The sequence below is a fragment of the Daphnia pulicaria genome, chromosome 1 (assembly GCF_021234035.1).
Source record: "Daphnia pulicaria isolate SC F1-1A chromosome 1, SC_F0-13Bv2, whole genome shotgun sequence".
Lineage (NCBI taxonomy): Eukaryota > Metazoa > Arthropoda > Branchiopoda > Diplostraca > Daphniidae > Daphnia > Daphnia pulicaria.
This window is the reverse complement of record NC_060913.1, coordinates 12,878,279-12,902,136: the sequence shown is the minus strand read 5'-3', so window position 1 is coordinate 12,902,136 and position 23,858 is coordinate 12,878,279. Positions and strand designations below refer to the sequence as shown.

The window sequence follows — 23,858 nt, the reverse complement described above, 5'->3', positions numbered from 1 at the left end:
TTAGCAAATAATGATAATGTCACGTCAACGTCACAATGATGATTCTGTCAGTCGTCAACAATCTCGACCCAGTAAAAGTATAGGCTCCCTACCAGACTGAAACTGTTTTTTGAACTAAAGAGCTTTTGAAAATAAAACTTCAACAAAAATATTTCGATTTGCAGGATGGAAGAAAAACAAGGAGAGGTAAGCAGTAACAGTGAAGTGATGACAGAAATTCCGTTGGAAGATTTATCGCCAGTCAAGACTGACGCCAAACGTGAGAGTGTCGAATCGAATAATGTCAAATCTAAAGATGCAGAAGTGGCTGCAACACCAGAAAAAAAAGTCCAGACTATTTCGTAATATTTTTTTGTTTTACTTCGAATATAAAAAATATTTTCTTTAACTAATGAGAACACGTTTGATAGAAACTTTGAGACGATGGCTCATTTATTAAAAGGAAATATCGGCACAGGAATCTTTTCCCTGCCTTCTGCTTTCAAAAATTCTGGACTTTGGGTTGGATTTGGGATGTTTCCATTCATAGCAATCGTTTGCGTTCACTGTAAGTTTTCAATACGTCAAAAACGCCCTGAATTTTCTCAAACAAATTGTAATTCTTCTTATAGGTATGCAGATGTTGGTAATTAAATGGAAATGCTAACGATTGATATGATTTTATCCCATTCGCTTGCAACAGTAAAATTGTCAATAATGTTTACATTCAGGTAAATGCAGCAGCCGTCATGAAAAAAAGAGACCCAAAATTTTCACTGTCATATGCAGGCACAGCTGAAATGGCTTGCCTCACAGGTGCACCTCAATTTAAAAAATATGCGCGCGCATTCAGGTTTGAAAACTTGCAAAAAAATTGTCATTACAAATATTCCTATCTGCAAAATAATTTACAGCATAACAGTTAACGTGTTTATTTGCCTAAAACACTTTGGTGCTTGCGTTGTTTACTTGGTGTTCACAAGTACTAATTTGCAAGCGGTAAGAGTGCGCCAGAAACGAAAAACATTTACAGTCTAATGGAGTAATAATATTTGAACTAGGTGATCGAAGAATATACAGAGATAAGATGGGATGTCCGAATTTACATGTGCATACTAGCAATTCCGCTGATCTTCCTCAACTGGATTCGAAACCTTAAACTATTAGCGCCCGTTTCGATGGTTGCAAATGTTTTGCAAATGTCGAGTATTGTTGTCGTGTTCTATTACATCTTTCGAGATCCTCTCCCGCCCGTTAGCTCTGTCCCTGCATTCGGCAGTTGGGGCGGTGTACCATTATTTTTCGGTACAGCCATCTTCTCGCTAGAAACGATTACTTTGGTTTTGCCATTGCAAAAGGACATGCGTCGCCCATGGGATTTTAAAGGATGGACCGGAATTCTCAATACTGGAATGTCAATTGTAACTTGCATCTACATCGCCATGGGTTTTTTTGGTAAAATTGAACTGAACAGTATTACGATTGGTATTTTACTCTGACATTTTGCGGCTTCTACAGGTTATTTGCGATACGGCGAAAATATTGAAGGAAGCATTACACTCAATCTACCACCGGATGAAGTGTGAGTTCACTGAAACATGTTGCGCCAACATTTTGGATTGATGACTTTTATTTTCATTTATAGGTTGGCGCAAGTGGTGAAAATTCTTTTGGTCATTGCAATTTGCGGAAACTATGCCGTGTAAGTTAAATTAACCTAGCTAATTATTTGTGAGAAATTCTTTTGAAAATTCGACCGTTAACAGGCAATTCTACGTCCCGATTCCGATTATGTGGCCTGGTTTGACAAAACACGCAGCACGGATCATCAAGAATGACCTAGCAGCAGAGTACATGTTTCGGACATTCATGGTCTTAGTTACTTGTAATACACATACAAGTTGTAATTAAAAGGTATGCTTTGGATGTTTAATAATTGATTTTCTCTTTAGTGCTTCTGGCTGCAGCCATCCCCAAAATTGACTTGGTGGTCTCGCTTGTCGGAGCAGTTACTGGCACATTTTTGGTGATTTTATAAAAATATGAGCAAGTCAATTATGTAAAATAAATCAAAATGTTTTTCACAGGCACTCATCCTTCCTCCAATCCTTGAGTACGTCACTCTCGCTCCTAACATAAGCAAACAAATGTTGACGAAAGATATCGTGATTCTTATCTTCGGAATAATTGGTTTTATAACCGGGACTTACTCCACTATTTTGGCAATTGTCAATAGCGCACAGGAGGCCTGAGAAAATTCGAAGCAAAGGAAACGTTTTCATTTCCAAGATTTTCTTTTGTGAGTTACCAGCTGTTTAAGGTTCATCACAATAAACAGTTGCTTCAAAACTTTTGGAACTTCCTTTTTCTTTCCAATATTGATAAACATCCAAATGTGTATGCGACTTATTAAAAAAATTTAAAACATAATAAAGACATCGCTGGAACGTTTGTCCCAACGCAATTAAAAAAAGGGGAAAACCAGATAATACGGGGCCGAACTTTTAGAAGAAAATATTCGTCGGATGATAAAAGTATCGTCGGCAAGACAAAAAGCCAAATTTTAGAGGGCATTAGAATTGGAAATTACAGCCATCTTTTTTAGTTTTCAACAGACAGAAGTACAGTGTCAAAGCCAGAAGACTTCTTTTCGTAGTCTAGCAGAAATGTCTTCAACAGAACGCGAGGATCAAACCGTTAGTGAAAGCATGATCCCTTTGCTGGAAACAACTAACAAATCCAAAGAAGATTCAACAGAAAACACCACATCACTATTACCAGTTACAGTCATCAGAGATGAAAGTTTCCGGCCCATTTCGTAAAAGAAGCTATTCAATTAAAATTCCACTAACGCTTAAGTAAACCAATTAAATTTTTAAGGAATTTCGAAACGATGCTTCATTTGTTGAAAGGAAATATCGGCACGGGACTTTTCGCTATGCCAAGTATTGCATGACTAATAAAAATTTAATCCAGGCATGAACAAACATTTTTGTCAAAACAAACAAGGTGCGTTTCGTAATTCAGGATTGTGGACGGGAACTGTCTTGACCATCATTACAGCCTTCATATGCACCCATTGTATAAAAACATCTTTTAATCAATTCACGATGTAATTACTAAACATTTCCTTTTTTTTTCCATTTGTCAGGCATGCACATTTTGGTATCTAACGTTTAGTCTGTACATACGAATAGCAAAAGACTAACATTAGAAAAACGACAAATGGGTTCCGCATTATTTAACAGGTAAAAACAGGCCTGATCGTGAAAGAGAGAAGAGGCTACGAAATTGCTGTTTCTTACGCCGAGGTAGCAGAAATCGCCTTTCAAACGGGGTCGCAAAGATTTGCAAAACACGCCAAATTAGCAAGGTTCACGTTATAAAAAAGCATCTTCAATAAATCTATTATTGTTAGATTATTTCAACAGGATTTCGGTCAATGTTTTCATCTGCGTCAGCCAGTTGGGTTTCTGTTGCGTCTACTTGGTGTTTGCCAGCACCAACTTGAAACAGGTACGACAAATCAAAAGCACGTTATCCAATCTACGAATAATACCCTGTTACATCATCATCCAGGTTGTTGATTATTACATGCCGAATTTACAGTGGGACGTCCGCGTATTCATGTGCCTAGTCACTTTCCCTTTGATCTTTCTCAATTGGCTACGTGATTTGAAGCTCATGGCGCCAGTCTCATTCCTGGCTAGTGTCCTACAATCAGTCAGCATCGTGATTGTGTTTTACTACATAACTCGAGATGGTTTACCGCCTCTCAATTCCAAGCCAGCTTTCAACGACTGGGTCGGACTTTCACTCTTCTTTGGAACGGTCGTTTTCTCGTTCGAAGGCATCGGCCTTATCTTGCCCATTCAAAAAGATATGCGTCATCCGCGGGATTTCGAAGGGTGGAATGGAATCCTAAACGTAGGAATGGTTCTCGTGACTTGTCTGGAATTGGCGATGGGTTTTTATGGTCTTTCTACGCTCTTAACAATATCGAAACACATGCATCATCACCCTCTTTCTTTAGGTTATCTCAAATATGGAGCTGCCATTGAGGGATCCATTACACTTAATCTCCCCCAAGATGAGATGTGCGTGTTTTTTCTTTCAGCTTGTTTGTTTCTCAAATATTATGGCACGCAATCACTCTCCATTTAATTACCAAAATCCTCCCTATTTTATAACAGATTGGCCAGGTTGGTGAAAGTTTTTATGGTTTTCGCCATTTTTGGAAGTTATACCATGTAAGTATCCTCCTTCCCTAATTCTTGATTTTTGGTAATCACGCGGAAAATGTCATAGTTTACGACGTTGTACAGGCAGTTTTACGTCCCCATCCCTATACTGTGGCCCGTTTTGGAGAAGAATGTAGCAACGTTCAATAAACACCCGCTCGTGTTCGAACTCATCTTCCGAACTGTATTGGTTCTGGTGACTTGTGAGTACAAAATCGAAATTCCTAAGTCTGTCAACTAACTAATATTTCCCCAACGCATCAAAAGTGACCTTGGCGGCAGCAATCCCTCATTTAGATTTGTACATTTCGCTTGTCGGAGCATTTGGAGGATCATTTTTGGTAAAAAATTCAAGTCATTATCTAACCGGCATTTTTATTATTAACGACTAAAAACGACAGGCTCTAATCTTTCCACCGATACTGGACATTGTCACACACTGGCCGCATGTCAGCTATACGGTCATCACCAAGAATTTTCTGATTGTAATTTTTGGCTTGACTGGCTTTACATCCGGCACATACGCCTCCGTCAAAGAAATTTTATCAACATACTGATGATGATTTTTGGTCAGGAATCGCCTAACTCTCCGATTTGATCAGTTAAATCAAATGAAAATGCGTAAAGTTCAAACTTCAAAAAAAGCACGATCATTAAACTGGACTAGTGTCGTCCATTCTGGGACGAAAGAATCTCTAGATTTATTTCTTTTTTTCTCAAGGCATGATTTCGGTATTTTATGCAACCACCCATTAAAACGGTAGGTTAAAAAAAATTTGTTTTTAGTCAGATACAATTCGAGAAAAAAACAAATATTTTGAACAAATTGACTGCCGGGATATCACATTCCTTCTTTCAAACAGATTTTCAAAAAAATGCCAGGGTAAATAGTTACTCTTTACGCCCCCCGTCGCCAGATGCCCTATCGCATCAAAACAATGTCAAACTGTCAAGTACTCAAGCCGTCTAAAACCCAGATTTTGTAACCCATGAGTAATAGTGCAAAATGAAACCATTCGCCGGTTGCCCAATTTCAAGTTAGGAAGGAAAATTAGTAGAAAAATTGTTGTGTAAATGTACATGCGTGAAAATAGTTCAGCAGAGTAATTTCAAAGTTTAGAATTGCCTGATTTCTAGGGAACATTCTCATCCAAACTTTTCAGTCCTACACCATAGATAATTCAAAATGAGTCAAGGTTCACAAGAAAGTCTTGATTCTCAAGAAAAACAGCCTCTTCTTCAACAATTGTCTCCAGAACGTACAAGGGTTACTGAGCCTCTAGTTTTATTCAGCATCAAGTAAGTAAAACGGTACTTCATTTATGAGAAATATTGCTAACAATTGCTACATAAGTCTCCCAGAAGCACTAGAAGGTCAGCCGATAGATTCAGACACTCAGCATATTGAAGCTTCTCACAATAGCAACATTGATGATGAAGAAGCAATCTTCGCCAATGACACCTCAGAACAGAAGATTATGTTACTTCAAGAACCCTCTCAAGCACATAGGCCTATTTCGTGAGTATAAAATTTAAAAAATATCTTCCTCGAATTGTTTCTTAAATGTAAACTCTACAGAAATTGTGAAACAATGGTCCACCTACTAAAAGGGAACATAGGAACTGGGATATTTGCCATGCCAGATGCATTTAAAAATGCTGGGTTACTGGTTGGTTCAATTGGAGTTCCCATTATGGCTGTCATTTGTGTCCACTGTGAGTTACTTCAATTTGTTTGGTTCTGTTAATTGAATTACTACCAACTGATTTTTACAACAAGCCTTTTTCACTTTCTTTCCCTTTTCCTCTTTTTATAGGCATGCACATACTGGTAAAATTCAATCAGATGAAAATGTAATTGTTTCAAGACAATTACACTTCTTTTTTTATAATTTAATTAGGTCAAATGTGCTGCAGTCATGAAAAAGAGAAAAGGAGATCACTTCATGGACTACGCTGATGTAGTGGAAACTGCTTGCCAAACAGGGCCAGTCAAAATGGTTCCTTACAGCAATTTTGCAAGGTATAAAGAATTAAGGGGGAAAATTTTGAAATGATGAACCAAATTATATTTTGATGTTTCAAAATATAGGATACTGATCAATCTTTTTCTATGTATAACACAATTTGGATTTTGCTGTGTTTACATTGTTTTTGCGGCAACAAATTTCGAACAAGTAAATTTTCATCTCCTGTACAGGCAATGAATTCAAAAAAGCTATAACTAGTTTTTCTTTACAGGTGGTGGCTCATTACATTCCAACCGTCACGCTGAGTATTCGATCCTACATGGCTATCATGACAGTATTTCTCATACCGCTCTGCTTGATTCGAAAATTAAAATACCTGTCGCCTGTCTCTCTCCTGGCAAATATCCTGCAAACAAGCAGTCTCATTCTCATCTTTTACTACATTCTTCAAGATTTGCCTAACGTGTCGTCGCGTCCCGCATTTGGCTCCTGGAAAACTCTGCCACTTTAGTAAGTTTTTCAGGCGTCATTCAGAAGTCAAATTGGCAAGTTTCTAACGCGCTATTTTTATTCGGTAGTTTCGGCACAGCTGTGTTCGCTTTTGAGGGAATATCGCTTGTGTTGCCATTACAAAAGGACATGAGAACGCCACAACAGTTTGAGGGACTAACTGGAGTGTTGAATACTGGAATGGTCACGGTCTCAGCGCTTTACTTTGCTGTCGGCTTTTATGGCTATCTGAAATACGGAGAAGTCATTAAAGGATCCATTACGCTCAATCTTCCATCGGAAGACTTGTAATGCATTTGCGAACAAAATTTAAATGCCATCAAGCTAATAAAACAATTTTTTCTCCCTAGATTGGCGCAATTGGTGAAATTAATGGTAAGTTGAAGAAAAATAAGTACTCAAACGAAATATTGTCAAAAAATTTTCTTTCCCTTAGATGGTGTTGGCTATTTTGGGAAGTTATGCTGTTCAGTTTTACGTCCCAATGGAAATCATTTGGCCCACTTTATCAGCATACTTTCAAAGTAGTAGAAGCAAATTGATTGCAGAGTATATATTCCGGACTGTTCTCGTCATAGTAACTTGTAAGAAAAAGTTTATTTTATCAATAAAAAAGAACCTAACTAAGTTATATTTTTTCCCCTGAAAAAACAGTTTGTCTAGCGGCTGCCATTCCTAAACTAGATCTCTTCATATCGTTAGTGGGGGCATTCAGCAGCTCGTTTTTGGTAAGAGATCATTTCGTTCAAGTTTATTCCCTATATACCCCATTCCTTTCAAGTACCTCATATGAATTGATTGTTAAACGTGACAGGCTCTGGTCTTCCCACCCGTCCTGGAACTAATCACTTTCTGGCCGAATGTGGGCCGTTGGACGTTGGCCAAAAACTCTCTGATCATTGTCTTTGGAATTATCGGTTTCCTAGCTGGGACGTATGCCAGTGTCGAGTCTTTGGTAGATGCTTTCTCCACATAATTTAGAGACTCACAACCCTCTTTTCCCTCTCGTTTTCGGTGTCGTAATTACCTTGTTGTCTCTACTCAATGTGCTTCGTATGACTTCTAGACACGTCAGGTCTCCTTTTAACTGCCCGATTTGATCAGTGAAGTCGGTTTGTACATCCATATCAATAAATATTGTTGGTGGTATTTTAAGTTTTCAACGATCCAAAATTTCCTAACAAACAACCGAGATGTTTCGGCTTCATTCGATTGCTTACGAAGCTAGAAAAGACAATCATTGTCCTACCTTAACATTCTGCATGACGTTCACGTTGAAACGCAGTGCTGATGACGACCACTTTTGACTGATCCCTTTCTGGAGAAGCCTTAGGATTCGCCCAGGATTCGACGAGTATCGTCCAAGATACCTGAAAGAAGGTAAAGAAGTAGTTTTTATGAAGCTTCACAGCCAAAAAGTTCAACTGGCTTAAGCAGATCACATTACATTACTTCATGTTCACCATTGAAACAGAAATAGGACACTGCACCCAGCACAATGTTCTTACACTTACGAAAAAAAACATCTGAATGGCTTTTCTTCTTCACAGCCTTCCTGTTAATTCCGTCTGTAGAATATATTGCTTAATACCTGCAGTTGGTTTGCTTCAACCAAGGTAGTAGTAATACTATTACTATATGTGAAAGAAATCAGAAAGATCAGCAGATAAAAAATACTATTCTGTAGTTTCTACTCAATCACGTGCTCGACACAGCACTTGGACTTTAAATCTCTCTCTTACAATTTAGATATCTCAGAATAAAAATAGACGTAATATAGTTTCGAGTGGAAAATGATACTTACACATGGTGGCATGAGCAAATAAATGCAGTTGGTCTGTAAGGATCACAAGTAGTAAAAAAAAAACGTGGAGAGGCAAAGGAATTCGGCCCATCTGCCACGATGAAACTTTCTTTACTGCTTAAACACAACTCGTGGTACCGACTGTTCGCTGGTCTTAAAAAACGAACATTTGGCACTTTTACGCGCCCAACCAGTCCGCAGACGACTAAACAAGCGGCGTTGTCATCCGATAAACATTTCGATCGAAGTTCTTTTACTTCATGTTTTTATTTTAGTTTCGCATTCTCTTCACACTACACTTTGATGTGAGCCATTATACCACCTGTGAGAATGACTACAAATTATTCACCAACCAATTCAAGATGTAGTCAAGTCGGCCATTGTTCATGGTCTCATGGGCGACAGTTTCTGGACAACGGCTGCTGGAATGTAAATAAATATCAAGACACAATGTATAGACACGACAATTGTATTATTACATATGTACCCGCCACACACACTCACACACACAAAAATGGGATATTTTTTTCTTTCAGGTGGAAATAAAAATTACAAAAAGCGGCTGCATATCACGGCGCGTACACAAACAGAGATGGGGAGGGGGAAAAATAATCAAATAAAATCGCTGACGTGCCGAAATTTGTTGTCGCGTCTGTTTCGACCATATTTAGCCCACCTTGAAGCGAAGCTGGCCAAGACACACACACACTTTCAACACGCATAAGGTGGCGCGTTGAACGCGGACCCCCAACCCACCCGACAATTTTAACCACCAGATAATTTTACATCACCGATGAGCATCCGCGCCAATGTGTGTCTTTCATTTCAGATCGATACCAACGGGAGGGGGACATGAAAATGAAGAGAGAGGAAAAAAAATTTGGTTTTTGAACGTGGCATACAACAATTGTTTTGTAAAGAGGATACTGTTGAACGGAGCGGGATTGTGTGATGGGGAGGGGGAGGGGGAAGGGAGGATTCTTGGCACGAATCATCATCGTGTCGCGTGATGCTGTGATGAAGACGGGATCAGAATTGAGATCTCCATTTCTTTTCGTCTATGAACGGGAGCTGCTGCTGCTGGGGAGGGTCTTCTGGGTTTTGAGGCTGAAACTTTTTTTCCCGGTTCGGTTTCTCCATTTTAATTTTTTTTTTCAAGTAACAAACTGGGGGGGATTTTGTCTTGCGGATGATGAAATGGGATTGGTGGTTAAAAGAGACAGAAGAGGCAATTACATATATGTATAGATATATATAAAATGGTGGGGCTGGCGGGCAAAATTAAGGCATTCTTCACAGTCCATGCAACACATTCGCTCTGAAATAACTTAAGTATATAGCGCAAAACATTAGAAACCCGAACATGTATATGTATATAGATAACAGCACGTTAGCGTTTTTCCCTTTGTGGTGGCCATCACCTCTTTTTTTGCCGAAGGTACAGTACAAAAACAATTTGACATCATATTTTTTTTCTTTTTTCTCGTTTTTCTTTCTTTCCTTTTCTTTAACACTTGAAAACTGCGACAAATCAGGGAAAATTAACAATATTACAATCATCTTAAATGTCATCTCTAAATTTCTTCTTTTTTTTGTAACTTTTTCTTTAATTGTGTGGATGGGGGGGGGGGGGGAGAAGGAAAACGCTATGTAGAATTATATAAACATTGAACTATTCGAGGCACTCTCACTTTCTTTCTCTCCTCCTCGCCATCCCTTTCTCCTTTTCCCAGTCAGGTCGTCCTATCGTTGCGTAATACAATTTGCAGTGAACACACACAAACCGTAAGCGGCGCAAATAGAAACAAACGAAAACATCCATGTAACAGATTTGTCAATTTCTTTTCCTCGCGGGTGGGGGATGGAGGGGATTGGTATAAATTACACACGCAACGATGATGATAAGATTATAAAGATATTGGTGTTTGTAACTCGTTATAAATAATTCAAAACAAACCAAAAAAAAAATTAAAAAATGTTATTATGATACACTTATACTGATTTTGGGGGAACCCTAATATTTTTTTTCCCCTCCCATTTTCTCTAACTCTGCAATGAACGTCCATCTCAACATCCTTTTCTTTATTCTCCTGGAGCTCTATCAGAAAATTTGCTCTTGGGTTTATCGTTCGACACGCGCGCGCAATCATCACAGTTGAGGTTTCGATCAGAAAAGATTAAAATTGAAAAAATAAACAAAGTAAAAGTTCGGGGCCGTAACTTCAAAGGGATTCAGATTGAAGTTAAGAAGATTTTCTCAAAGCAAATGGGGAGGAGGATTTAGGGTGGGGATAGAAGGGTGAGGGGGAAAAAAGAAACGGACCCATTTTCTGAGATCCGGTTTTTTTTCTCCTCTCCCCAAAAGGACGGCGCTACAAATTTTTTGTCTTTTATTTTTGTTTTGTGGGTTTTTGTTAAGAAGAAGAAGAAGCGAACCGATCAAAAAGGCACTTGGACAAAGAGGGGTTAGGAGGGAAAAAATACAGGAGCAGAAAGAGGGTAGACATTTGTCCCGTCAAATGTTTGTCGTTTCCTTCTCAGCGACCTTCTCTATCGAGGCATCCATCCGTTTCACACTTCCTTATGTCGAGACGGCGATGAGCAAGGAAAAGGGTTATTTTTCTTTTTTCTTCTTTGTATCAATTTCTTCAGGCGCCCGTACAATCGATTTCCACAATGTCTTTGGGTACGTCAACAAACTGGTAGACGAGTCGTTGGCCGTCCACCTTGGCCAAGATGCCGCGCTGGTAGTAATACCTGCATTGACAATGAGAGAGAGAGAATGTTGTTTATAACTGGGCTTTTTTCGTTTCGTTTATTTTTCTTGATTTGATCTGTCAAGTTCTGTCAGGAAGGATTGTGAGAGGCAGGAGAAGAGAGAAACGTACCTCAATGCTCTGCCCATGGTCTCGTAGTTCATGTCGGGTTTGTTCTTGTGGAGACCCCATAACCTGGAAACGGCCTTAGAGTCGACCAACTTGAAAACGCCTTTCTCGCGGTTGGTCCACTTGATGTAGCGCGGACAGCAGTCCTTATCTTGGAGCAATTTCAAGAGAAACTCCCACAGGTACGTCGTCGATCCAGCTGAACATCCGCCGCAAATTGGAAAAAAACAACAAGACATTTTCGCTTTTAATGACGGAGCCGTTAACGAGAGCGACTAATTCTCCATTTTTATTATTACCTTCTCTGTTTTTCCTCTTGCCGGATGGGCATCCATCGGGACCGTCGGGATTGCGTTGCTTCTTCATCTTTTTCCTCCTGTGAGGCGACTCGAGGTCCGGCTGACCGGAATAGCCTCCACCTACACCGCCTCCCACACCGCCGCCAATGCCCAAGTTGTAAAGTTCGTTGAAATAGTTGTCCTCGCCGCCGCTGGGACTTCCGCCGCCGCTCGAAATGGGACTGGCCGTCGACGGGGCTTGGATCACCGAAGTCGGGACGCTGGGCACGTTGCCGCCGCTACCGGCAGAGCCGGAGAGCAAAGCCGCCATGGCTGAAGACGGGCCAGCCGGATTGTGATGGTGGTGGAACTGATGGTGCTGATGGAGGTGGTGGTGGTGGTGGTGGTGAGCGTTGGCCGGCGATCCCGGCATCGACGGATGAAGATGCAGTGACGGCGGACCCAGAGACGATCCACCGCGCGGATGCAGCAAACCATTGCTTCCGCTGTACAACTGTTGCTGCTGCTGTTGCTGTTGCTGCTGTTGCTGTTGTTGCTGCTGCTGCTGGAGCTGTTGCTGGGAATGGATGGCGTAAGATGAGGGCGGATGAGCCGACAAGGGCGTCGACGGCGGATGGAAATTGTCGAAACTGTCATTGACAGCTGCACCAAAGAGGAAAAACGAAATGGAAATAAACACATCATTAGACGGAATGCCATTTGCACGGAAACATCATCGAGAGTTACTGCCACTACTAAAAAAGACACAGTGTTGGGAAAATTCCGGCCACCCCAATTCCGTCTCCCTTTTCAATAGCCAAAGGACCAATCCTCGGAAAAACCCGAAACGCAATCAAAAATCAAAAACAAAAATTCCGAGATACATATTGGATTTCTCTTTTTTCAACCTTACGCGCCCTGCGGAATTTTTTCCAGTTTTAATTGAAGGAGCCCATGTTTGGAAGATCACATTTCGGTTGGGTCTACTATTTTTCGGTTGATTCGGATTCAACCGCCTGCGGTGATCAGAGCAGTGACAATAAATTCAACAGGAGAGAGAAATATGGAAAATGCCTCCGAGTCGGACAGTTCAAGGTTTTGGATTAGAAGAAAAAACCAAAAATTTCAACTTTTTCTCTGACCATAGGAAGTGACGGATCACCTACGCGTAAATCTCTGGAAAAGAAGAAGAAACCAACGACGAGAACTTTCTTTTCTTGGAGCCATCGAAAGTTAACGGAAGGCTTTTAATTGGGAAAACAGCTAATAGGAAGTGACGAAGAAAGCCCAGGAGAAAAAAAGAAAAAGATGTATGCAACAACAAGCTCGAGAACGTGAAGATGAGAAATTAGAAAGTCTAGAAGAAAATAATCTCTCGACCCCCCCACTAGAAAAAAAAAAATGTTAAAATGGAAGAGGAAATGAGTTCCCAGAAAGTCGAAGGCAAAAAGCCATCATTTCCGCTGTCGAGAGAGACTGACTTCCTTTCTTCTTCTTCACTTTCTTCTTTCCAAAAAATCCTCGACTTGTTCGCTTCTTCTTCTTGTTTTCTTTCCACTCGTAACAATAAATAAATAAAATCAAATGGCAAAAAATGAGCGCTTCCTTTTCCACTTTTTGTTTCGTGGGGTCCCCCCTCTTCTTTGGAGAACGCCCACAAGACAATCAGCCATCCAAGACGAGAAGGAACAAGTTCTCCACATTTATATATATTTAGATACACGCCAAGAGAGGTGTCTGGCAATAATAAGGCAACGGGGAAAAAAGGAGATTTTTTTTCTTCTTCTTTTTCGCCCTCTTCTTAATCTACTTTCCCTTTGCTGACGTAAACGCACGCACACACGTTGGGGAGATGTGTTTTATTATTTGGGGAAAAGGTGAGGGCGTCCTCGTGCTGTAAGAGTCGCTAGTAGCCCATAACCGTCTTATTTTATAAATAACAGCCAGGATGGTGGGGTGGAGAAGAAAAAGGGAAAAGAAAAATCGTATTAGATATAAATAGGAGCACCGAGCAGCAAAAGAGACGAGTATAACGATGTGTTTTGTTCGCCGAGAAAAAGAGTTAGTGGTGTCATCATCGTCATCCTCTCCTTTCCTTCTTCCAGGACATAACCGTTTTCTCTCTGGGGGTCATAACGAGCTGCGTTCTCTTGGTGACAACCTTCTTCTCCTCGTCGGCAAAAGATTTCGGTTGATTTCCTCCTCCTTTTATCGACACACCGTTTGGCAAAGGAAACCACAGTGGGCCAGAGATTGTTCAGACCGGCGGCGGCGGCGGCGGCGGGGGTCTTGGTCGAAATGGCCGTACCGGCGGCGGCGGGCACATCTGGGCTCCAACCTTTTTAACACTTGACAAACGGGCCCGCAAACGACTCGAAACACGTGAGGTGGGTGCGGGAGCTCCGGTTGGAAAAAAAAAATGGGATGGCCGTCAACATAATAGAATTTAAGTTTTCAACGCGTTTTGGTGGAATCCCCAAGTGCTGAGCACCGACAGCCCAATGTCAATTAATGGGAAAAGGAGATGAGGGACGCGGAGGGAGAGAGAGAGAGGGGGCGCGGAGATGTTTGATTATTTGGCGTGAGTTTGCATAATTTCACGCCAACGGGATGAAACATCTCAAGGACAGATCTCTCTTCCTTCTTTGCACTAGAGTCGCCACTTTGATTTCGTCGAAAAGAAAAAGAAACTAAAAGAAAAAGAAGAAAAGTGGGCGAATGAAATGCGGCGAACTTCCTGGTCGTCTTCACCTTCATTCCAGCCATTCCGTCCGTTGCGTTCTCGAAAAGAAGAAAATCTCGGGTCGTTGGCGCGTCATCGTAAATCGCCACCCGACTTTTACAGCGCCGTCTGTCTGCGTCTATACGAGGCGATTGCAAATAATCCCGCGGACTTAACACGCACATTCACACACACACACGCCCAGCGCTTGTCGATTATTTCACTCGGCTAAAGAAGAAGTGGGAATTTTCACGTGCCGTTTGACCGCGAAATTCCGTTTGACCGCTGGTCTTTTTTTCCCCCTTCTTCTTCTCCTGTTTCTACATGTACTCCCAGAGTGTTTTGGTTGTTGCTCTTCTTCTTCTTCTTCGTTACCAGAGAACCGGGTAGATGGAACGCGGATGAGAGTGGAAAGAGAAGCCACTGTGTGTCCAAGGCGGCCTTGAGAACGGTCACTCACGCGGCCAGACACACGTACACACGGATATGCTCGCAAGAAAAGAAAGAAACAAAGAAAGAAAGGAGAGGAAAAAGTTAAACGGTCAAAATCGGTGGGGACCGGCCGGGCAGGACTGCCGTAATTACTGAAAGGAGAGAGAGAGAGATGGGCCCTTTCAGTTGCGTGTTTGCCAAATGGGTTTTCGAGAAATCAAATCTGGCTTCTATCCTAACTGATGGTGGGGGATCGCAAGAGTGGGCGAGATATTGGATTGACATTAGGAGCGAGAGATTGGAACCTCTCTCCCCCTCGCAACTGGCCGTTAAAATGTTGAGCTCTCCAAGTCAATCATCGATCGGGCCTGTCCGATTTTTTTAATACCGGCAACCACCAGCCCACACGGCAACCACCGCGACATTGACGCCAGTCGAGTTCCAGGAGGCAAATCGGCAAGAGGCCTCCTACCCCTCTCCCTCCCCCCCTCCTTCTGACGTCAATCCCTCCCACCGTGAAATGCAATGGTGGGAGCAATACTGATGCACGTCCGACGTCATCACCGCTACTTTTTCTTCTTTTTTTCGTCGAGGGGGTTGGTGAGCGTGTGTGCCCTGCAAATATCGATCCTGGCCCCGCCTGTCCATCCGTCTGTCCGTCTGTTCCGTCGCGCTCCTCATTTTCAAAAAAACCACCTCTCGACCTTCTCATCCCGATTGAAAGTTGCGTTTTTCTTTTTCAATTTTTCAATTTTTGTCTTCATCTCTTGTAAGAAAAAAGAAGAAGAAGAAGACGGACAACTTTATACATTTGCCCACATTTTTCCGAAATACATGAAAAAGAAGAAACCCCCAGTGCGCGCGCTCTGGACGGGACCCAATGCGGCGTGACTGAACTTCCTTCACGTTCACACTCTCACTCTCGGATATTCTTCGCCTTTTTTTTTTGGACGCGCGTGCTATCAAAGAAAAAGAGAAAGTTAACCCAACCTAACCTCCTACCAGACACCAGGAGGTAAAAAAAAAAGGGAAAAGAGGGGCGGATCATTTTTGATTGCACGCCAAAGACATTCACGCAGTTTCTTCTCCAAACTTAAAAAGAAGAAGAAGAAGAAGCGAATGTTTTGCGTGTGTGTTGTCGACGGATGTAGCGTGGGACTCGAAAACGGGACAGACGAGAAGAAGAAGAAGAAAAACTTTCACGCACGCAAATTACAGGAAGACGCGACTAGACAAAAGAGAGAAAGTGAGACCCGATGTCCCGTTATTAAATCCGTACTGGAAATTATTAATTTTTTTTTCTTCACGAAAAAAAGATAAAAGAAAACGAGAAAAGCATGTATATACATACTTATAAATATTCTATTTCCATCGTCTGGAATATTATCAGAGATATTTCGGTGACTACTATTGGTGACGCTGCTGCTGCATAGGGCGGGAGCTTTGTTTCGTCGCTCAATCGATCGACTTTCGATTGCATTGCCCAAAAACATTCCTGGAGAGGAGTCGAGGCAAACAACAAGTGACGTGAATAAGACTCACTTCAATTCCAATTCGACTTCTATTCTAGTGGCGTACAAAAAGAGGCGACACAGAGAACGAGGGGACCAATGGCGCGTCATTGGCAAATGGGGCCCTCAATCAGAGCCAAATCAAAAAGTGAATACAAGAGGAAAAGAGGATCATCATCATCTTCTGTTTGTTGCCTTTTTGTTAGACTTGCCAACCGAACGGGCGCAATAAATTTTAGTCTCAAAGTTGAGTGGCGTCGCGACGTCGCCGCTAAACGACGCATGACCATTTTATATCGCTTCCGTTTCCCGGTTCAGGGAAAAAAAGGAAACGAGTTCGTGTTGTTGTTCTTGGGTAATTTTGATAAAAGACAATTCTGTTCAAACTACCCCCTTCCCCTTTTTCTAGAACCAACAACAAGGCAAACATTTCTTAACCCGACCAAACACGCCTAAACCCTCTTCCTCCCTTTTTCCTCTCCCAGCTGGTATTGGTGTGAACAAGTCAATAAAGAAGAAAAAAAGGAAGAAGAAGAAGACAACATTTATGTCCCTTGGGCTGGTTCTTCTTCTTCTTCTGGTTCTCATGTATGGAAAACATTGGACAACAAGTTGACTGTTGCTGGTTACTTTCTAAACATTTTGTGGCCTCAGCCCAGGCCGACCTTGAAAGAGTGGAAGAAGAGGCACCGTTGCGAGCAACCAACGGCGGGGGGGTAGAGAGACATGGGTCCTTCTGCCATCGTAACGAAAGGGAGAGTTGGCTGTTTGTTATTATACCCGTTGGATGGAAAGAGACGACTTTGCGCCACTTGATGGAAGTCTAAAAGAGGGAAAAACGACCATGTACAAGGGAAGCAACCAGAAAAGGGGGTGAACTGGAAAGGAGATCAAAAGAAGAAGAAGAAGGGAAAAAGGAACGTGGGAACTACACTTGGCGAGAAACCGACAACCAACAGGTCGATCGTTTGGAAAAAAAAAATGGAAAAACTTTTTATTTTTTCTCTAGGCGGCCCCCCTCTCTCTGTCGGAGCATAACAGGAAATCGGAACAACATCCCCTCGCAGCTGATTTTTGCTGGCTGACAAATCAAACAAGGAAGAAAGAAACAACAACAAAATGTGCAACAACCGAAATATTTTACCGTAAAGAGAACGTTGCTGATGAAGGACAGAGAAACGTTCGTAACAGAAGAGCGGCTGCGGGATGAATCGCTGGCCAGCACCACCACCATTACTGCAGCTACTCGAAGAAGAAGAAGAAGAAGAAGAAGAGGAAGAAGAAGAAGAAGAAGAGGGAGAAGAAGAAGTGATGGGCGATGGACTTTGGCTATCAACCAAGTCGTCCTCGTTGCCATAAACACCACCTTTTGTAATACACAAGCAACCCCGCACCAGATAGATTTTTGTTTTAGAAATTGTTGAGCAGTAGAGTAGTTTTCAAGTTAGGATGGTAATGAATACGAATGGCGTGTAAAGGAGGGACACATTTTGATCTTATGATACGGAAAGGAGCTAGGAGCCACGGTGAAGGGTGGGTGGTTGGTTGGTTGGTTAATGTTGTTGTTGTTGTTTTTCCTTTACCTGATGATTGCAGTCGTGATTTTAACTCGTCGTTACTGGTGTGGCCGCTGCTGCTGTCCACGTCAGAGACGCCGCTGTCGGCCGGTGAAGGTGGTAACGATCCTGCCCGTGCGGATGTGTCGCGGGTTCACAGGAGAGACGACGACGACGGCGACGGGAGCAGCAACAAAAACACACAAAGTCCAAAAAAGAAAAGAAAAAAAAGAGACGTCAGTTAATGTTGTTGTCCAACCAAAAGTCTAAACAGAATGAAATTGGTCTGGCGAAGAAAAAGAAGTCAAGAGTAGAGAAGAGAGCGCGCGCACACACAACTTCCAACACGACGGCCCGGCCTGAACGAGACGGGCCGGCTATTTCCTGTCAATTTCCCCAGAGTCAACAAAAAACACAAAAAAAGAAGAAGAAACGCAAAAAAATAAAAGATACACACACACACACACACACACACACACACACAGGGAGAGAGGCTAACTCATCATTGCTCAGCTGGCCCATGAATCACCCATCTCCAGCAGTAGCTTCTCTCTCTCGGCTGGGATAGCAAAAGTGCAGTATAGCGAGGATAGGAGAGAGAGAATTTGTCAGAACAAACAAACTTATATAGCCCGCCCTGTGTGTGAGTGTTTGTGTCTAATTTCGGACGGGCAGAGTGACTTTCTGCTTCCCCCCCTTTTATTTTGTTTTCCCTCTTTCCGTGGGAAGTGGCGCGGAAATAAGAAAAATATACCAGAGAAAAAAATAAAAAAGATACGACTGGCAAGTTGACCCTTGTTTGTCAAAGAGTTGACCTCATGTGTGACCGACAACACCCCGTATCATCTAACTACTTGGGGGAGGCAACCCAAAATGGACGTGGTCAGTTGATATCATCCCCATGTGCAACTCGCTCCAGGGGTGGCCAATTAGCCAACTAGCCCGCTTCGTTGGTGGCCAAAAGCAGTTTGTCATTTTTCCGCTAAACTCGTGCCAGCATGTTTCTAACCCCTTCCAAACTACTATATCCAACAACCTTCGCCAGAAGAGGAAAAAAAAAGCGGAAAAACAACAACAACAATGAATGTACCGGGTTTGACGTGCGGATGGTGAGCTGGCACCAGCGAAGGATGGCGGAGAAGTTGTTGTTGCTGGTGAAGATTTAAGTGGTGATGGTGGTAGGGTCCAGGTTGTTGCTGTTGTTGTTGCTGCTGGTGATCGGCAGGTCCAGCCGGACGCAAGGCCGGATGACCCGGCTGAAGGATGCTGTGCAGATTGACCAGACCCAAAACGGCGTTGGCGCTGTTGTTAGTAGCGGCCAATCCGGGCACGGTGGCTCCGGGTTGTTGGCTGAGGATTCCGCGAAGGAGGGTCCTGGGAGGCTCGGCAGACACCGGAGAAGTTGTCGTTGTTGTCGTCGTCGTCGTAGGCGGTTGCTGTTGTTGTTGAAGCTGTTGAAGTTGATGAAGTTGGCGAGAAACGGTCGACGATTGAGCGCTGCCGGCGGCTGTTGTAGTGGGCGAGCCCGTCTCCGTGTTGTAGCCGTTATTCCTGGCCGCTTGCAAGACCAGACGGCCTGCCGATCCACCACGGCTACCGTCCACTGCCGTATCCACTGCACAAAAAGAAAAGAAAAGAAAAGCCCAAAATTATCATCATGAATCATGTCGGGAATTCTCCGCATGCCAAGCCATCGATAGACCACGGGCCGGCTAGCCGCTCTCTGTGTGTCTTTTCCGTGTACAATATAGTTTGGCAACAGATGCGTGTGTGTGTATGTATATATATAAATTGCCATTCCACTACTATACTATACTATATGACGAGTGTGTAGAGATGAGCTCTCACACACACACACACACCCTCTTTTGGATGTCCGTCTCTTTTGAAACCCAGGGCCTCGTAAATCACAATCGTAAAGAAATGGGCCTTTTTGTTTGATTCCATTTTCGTCCAGGCGCGAAAAACACACGTTCTTCATCTTTTTAATTTCTTGGCCGAACCCCGAACCCGACCGAAAAACTATTTCTAATTCTATTTCCGTCCAGTCGTTCGGTTTGTCGGTTCTTCGGCTTCACGCGGGAGAAGGTTGTCATTTATTTTTTTCGCCTTCTGCCCTACGGACGGGAGAGACGTCACGGTGTAGCATCAAATAGGTAGGGAGGGGGGGGGGGGGGAAAGAAGCCACACAGAAAGAAGACGGATTGGGCAATCAAATAGCAGCTGACCAGACCCAACAAAACAAACGTGGACTGGCCACGCGAGTGCTTAACTCGTCACGTTGTTTTGCCGTTCGTTACGGCCATTTCCAACGGGCCGAGGTGAAGGATAAAGAAACCCCCCGTTGGAGAAGAATAGGCCATTTCAAAATGACCAAGCAAAAAATTTAAAAAGGAAAAAAAAAAAAAAATAATAATTTTATTTTATTATGTTAGATTGCAAGTCGTTTGTTATTGTTGCAAGTCGCGTGGTGGTTGTGGCATACTTTCACTCTTCGACATTCCCGAAAGGCACAAAAACGGGAGAGAGAGAGAAAAAAAAAACGCACACCCAGGCGAAATCGTGTGCCGTCAAAGTCCTTGGCCTCAATCGGTCCTCTCTCTCTCTTTCTGTTCCATTGATTACACACTCACGACATACAATTCAAGTTAACCGAGTCCCCCCCCCCCCAAAAAAAAGAAAAAAATTGCAAAAGCGCGTGATTTCAAACGTTTAAAAAATTCTAAATGGAAAAGAATTCACTTCGTGGTGGCGGGTTCTCTCCCGCATATCCCCCCCAAAAAAGAAACAAGAAAAGAAACCTGAAAATAAAAAAGGAACTCGACCCCAATTTCTGCCGAAAATGTCAACGGTATCATTTTCACCTTTACTGCCGTGTTGTATTAAATAGGCTCAAGTCCCTTCTGAAAAGGTGCCTGGAACAAGAACAATATCATGCAGGTACCAGCATCGGTTTCTACCATTGGAGATGAAGGACCTCGATTCCAGGTCAGGTGAATCCAAAATAAAAAATGGAGAACGAAATGGATTCCTGACACGAACGTCCGTACTACTTTCAGCTCTTGTGTTACCAATAAAATGGCGTCATTCAGGGCAGCAACCAAATAAAAAAAGTAAAGAAAAAACGACGCAAAATTGGGATAAATTGGTCGTCACCAGAGAGGAAGAGAGTAGAGCTCCCGCCGATTATTAAGTCTGGAGAGCGTAAAGTAGCGAACACAAAAATGGTGGCGCAAGTAGGTTAGCAGGACAAGAGAAAGTGAACGTCGTTTCAGTCTGCCATTTTAACAACCAGACATGAATAAGAAGACGAAGAAGGAGAGAGAGAGGGAGAGTGTGTGTGTGCGATTTACAATGTCTACTGATCCCACTTTGACGACCTTGTACTTTATATTTTTCATTCGTTTTTCGCGACCTCTTTTTTTTGGGGGTTTGGTTTGTGCGAAAGAGTTTCGCACCTCGTCGTGAGTGGCCGACACCAAGGCTGCACACGACTCGCTTCTCTGATTTTTATCTTCCACCGAAACGGGGGGCATAAACAACTTGGGCATTCGGATTTCCCGAGCAGAAAACAAACGAAAAAACCCCGACCTCAATGATAAGTCTGCCAGCCTTTTCTGTGTTCTGCAACCCACCTGTGTGCGCACACACACTCACACACACACAGACATACACCGGTACCGAGCAATTCACGTTTTCTTTGGCTGGTTCGTTCCATTTCTCTCGTCTGCCAACTTTCCCTTTCGTTCGTTCGCATGTTGTTTCTTTTTTATCGTGCGCCTTGCCTTCGTGTGCGTGTGTGTGCGACACATCCATTCAATTCAGTCAATCCCAGCGATCGACCCAACCGTCGGCGCCCGTTGACGTCACGACGTTACAAAGCTCATCAATGACGCGATCCCTTTGCGCAGCTCCCGTTCCTCAACGTCAAGGAACACAAGTAGTACGAGGAAAAAAGGCAGAAGGGGCAAATCGGGTTGCGGTTGCCATAGAAACAGTGGCTGTTGCTTTCTCTTCCGGACGCCAAGACCACCCCTCCCGGCTCCTACCGACGACGACGACGACGTCAAAGGGGAGGGGGGGGGGGGGGATAATCAACTTGTTTTCTTCTTCTTCCTTTTTTTCTTGTGCGAGCTGAAAATGGCGCATTGTCATCATCACAGGGCCTCGTAAATAATTTTTCTGACAAGACTGTCGGCAAGTGTCGACGACTAGGGAAGCATTAATGATACACCTTCGACAAACAAACAAAAAACGACACGGGAGTCGTGAATTGTTAAATGCCAGAAAAAGAAAATATCCTGTGGCAACACATTTTTCGACTCTTTTCTGCGAATCGGAAAAACGGTTTGCGGGGACGACATGGCGCAAGCACGTCATGGCAAAAAACAAAAATCACTCGCTATTTTTACTTTTCCTTGTTCCTATCAAAACCAATGACAGGGGGGAGGGAGAGAGAGGCAAGTGGAATAAAGGAGACGTAGTAAAACGCGACGATCGATTGAGCGCTTTGGCGGATGAAATGGAAAGAGAGAGAGAGAGCAGTTCAACTGGCAAGGATTTCTTTAGTATGCACGATGCAGCGTCGCCAATGACGTCTCCAGCCACCGGACTCTGAGAGGCATCTCTTCATTGCATTAGCTTCTTCCCCACCCCTCCCCCTGTATGCAATAAACGATGCGGAAGAGCCGGAAGTGAAGAGCCGAGGCAAGAGAAGAAATGAACCGTTGCTCTCTGGATTCGTTCCTTCTGACCCCCTTTATCTGGGCGACGCAATAAAATTCCGTGGCGAGATTGGAACTCTTGACGTCTGTGTGTCTCCCAATTGACGGGGATCGTTCAATTGGAAGTTTTCAGACAGAGGAGGAAAGGAGACGGAGATTGGGGGGGGGGGGGGGCACCGACATCTGTTCTCTTACTGTGCTATTTTTGTTGTGTCGACAGGGTCGAATCAATATGAGGCGATGATGAAAGTTTTGTAGGGAGATGTTCATCATCTCTTGTTTCCTATTTGGCTCTCTCGACAAGAGTCTGGCGCAACCAAAGAGAGATAGACAGACAGACAAGGAAACATTGGAGAAAGGAGAGAAAGACGAGAGGAGCAGGCAAAGGAAATCAAAGACGATCCCCGCGTGCCGAACTCCTGCCTTTTTTTTTTCTTCTCTTTTCTCGGGAAAAAAAAGTGGGGGGGAAGGCATTGAAGGCAGATGACGGGACTTTTTGGATTGGGTGCCCGGTAGTCGGCGGCTCCTTCGACGGTATACGAGGAGGTTAAGGTATAAAAGCAAAAGGTTGAAGGGTGGTAGGTTGGGTGGTTCGAATGACGCGCGACGACGACGCTCGCTCCCTCCCAATGACGCAAGCAAAAAGGTTCGATCAATGGTCTTCCCCAAAGACGGACGGGGCCCATTTGCTTTTGCTTTTCCCCCTTTTAAAAAAAGAGACAAGAGGGAAAAAGCAGCAACCAGGCAGTTGTCAAAGTCTAAAAGTGTACCTTGCAAACCCTTTTTTTTTTTCATCCTTTTCAATTCCCTTATGGAAAATTCATCAGCGATTCATCGGCCTTTCTCTTTTATAAAACTTCAACGGGAATAGATCGGGACTGAGGCAACAGTTGCTCAAGAAATCTTTCCCCCCCCCCTCATTCTTTCGCTCTTGTAGTGAAAAAGACACAAAAGGCGGCCGATGACCAAATTCCACTTCACGAATGTGTGTGTGTTGTCTGTGGAGAGATGTAGAAAAAGACTTCAAAGACATTCGAAACGCTATGGTAGGAGTAGGATTAGGAAATCACGCGGTCGGTCGGTTTCCTTGCATCCGCATTGCCGGAGTCGCTGTCCTTTTAGATTGTTTGTCCGTTGTGTGTTGTTGTACAGGAGAGAGAGACTGGAGAGAGAAAGAGAACTTGGCAGTTTTTCCTCATCCCATCCATCACCGGGCCATCTCGGCCTCCTCTTTCTCTCTCTCATC

At 43.2% G+C, this 23,858-nt stretch overlaps 4 protein-coding genes and 1 long non-coding RNA gene across 8 annotated transcripts in view; 4 read left to right on the top strand and 1 right to left on the bottom strand.

Annotated features, from left to right (window-relative positions):
- LOC124337859 overlaps positions 1 to 23,858 on the top strand; it is a 639,313-nt gene that overhangs the window by 264,221 nt on the left and 351,234 nt on the right. The gene's annotated exons all lie outside the window — the stretch shown is intronic.
- On the top strand, positions 46 to 2,341 carry LOC124335158 (proton-coupled amino acid transporter 4-like). The gene is made up of 12 exons (XM_046789111.1): positions 46 to 77; positions 165 to 341; positions 411 to 547; positions 612 to 625; positions 711 to 832; positions 894 to 978; positions 1,041 to 1,434; positions 1,498 to 1,561; positions 1,625 to 1,681; positions 1,746 to 1,864; positions 1,932 to 2,005; positions 2,067 to 2,341. Exons 2-12 carry the CDS (start codon positions 166 to 168, stop codon positions 2,229 to 2,231), a joined length of 1,407 nt encoding a protein of 468 aa, XP_046645067.1. The 5' UTR covers positions 46 to 77; position 165; the 3' UTR covers positions 2,232 to 2,341.
- On the top strand, positions 2,616 to 5,004 carry LOC124335005 (proton-coupled amino acid transporter-like protein CG1139). Of its 2 annotated transcripts, XM_046789099.1 has the most exons (12): positions 2,616 to 2,797; positions 2,860 to 2,924; positions 2,989 to 3,060; positions 3,131 to 3,144; positions 3,228 to 3,352; positions 3,411 to 3,495; positions 3,559 to 3,955; positions 4,013 to 4,076; positions 4,173 to 4,229; positions 4,305 to 4,423; positions 4,488 to 4,561; positions 4,622 to 5,004. In XM_046789099.1, the coding sequence occupies exons 1-12, from the start codon at positions 2,646 to 2,648 to the stop codon at positions 4,775 to 4,777; spliced, it is 1,380 nt and encodes a 459-aa protein (XP_046645055.1). In that variant the 5' UTR covers positions 2,616 to 2,645; the 3' UTR covers positions 4,778 to 5,004. The 2 variants fall into 2 exon arrangements, with proteins under 2 accessions (XP_046645055.1, XP_046645054.1); XM_046789098.1 differs by having other exon boundaries at positions 3,559 to 4,076.
- On the top strand, positions 5,169 to 7,849 carry LOC124334868 (proton-coupled amino acid transporter 1-like). The gene is made up of 12 exons (XM_046789087.1): positions 5,169 to 5,519; positions 5,575 to 5,739; positions 5,800 to 5,936; positions 6,038 to 6,051; positions 6,122 to 6,243; positions 6,313 to 6,397; positions 6,462 to 6,700; positions 6,769 to 6,987; positions 7,051 to 7,075; positions 7,137 to 7,284; positions 7,355 to 7,428; positions 7,515 to 7,849. The coding sequence occupies exons 1-12, from the start codon at positions 5,407 to 5,409 to the stop codon at positions 7,674 to 7,676; spliced, it is 1,503 nt and encodes a 500-aa protein (XP_046645043.1). The 5' UTR covers positions 5,169 to 5,406; the 3' UTR covers positions 7,677 to 7,849.
- Positions 8,958 to 23,858, bottom strand: part of LOC124332537 (ecdysone-induced protein 74EF-like) — a 53,439-nt gene continuing 38,538 nt past the window's right edge. For 2 of the 3 annotated variants that reach the window (XM_046788894.1, XM_046788895.1), the window contains 5 exons: positions 18,979 to 19,503; positions 17,916 to 18,017; positions 11,689 to 12,330; positions 11,393 to 11,588; positions 8,958 to 11,261 (listed from right to left, as the gene is read on the bottom strand). In XM_046788894.1, coding sequence (XP_046644850.1) covers positions 11,153 to 11,261; positions 11,393 to 11,588; positions 11,689 to 12,330; positions 17,916 to 18,017; positions 18,979 to 19,503 — 1,574 coding nt within the window. In that variant the 3' untranslated portion in view covers positions 8,958 to 11,152. Of the gene's footprint in view, positions 11,262 to 11,392; positions 11,589 to 11,688; positions 12,331 to 17,476; positions 17,699 to 17,915; positions 18,018 to 18,978; positions 19,504 to 23,858 lie in introns of all 3 variants that reach the window. The other variant, XM_046788893.1, reaches the window with a different exon arrangement.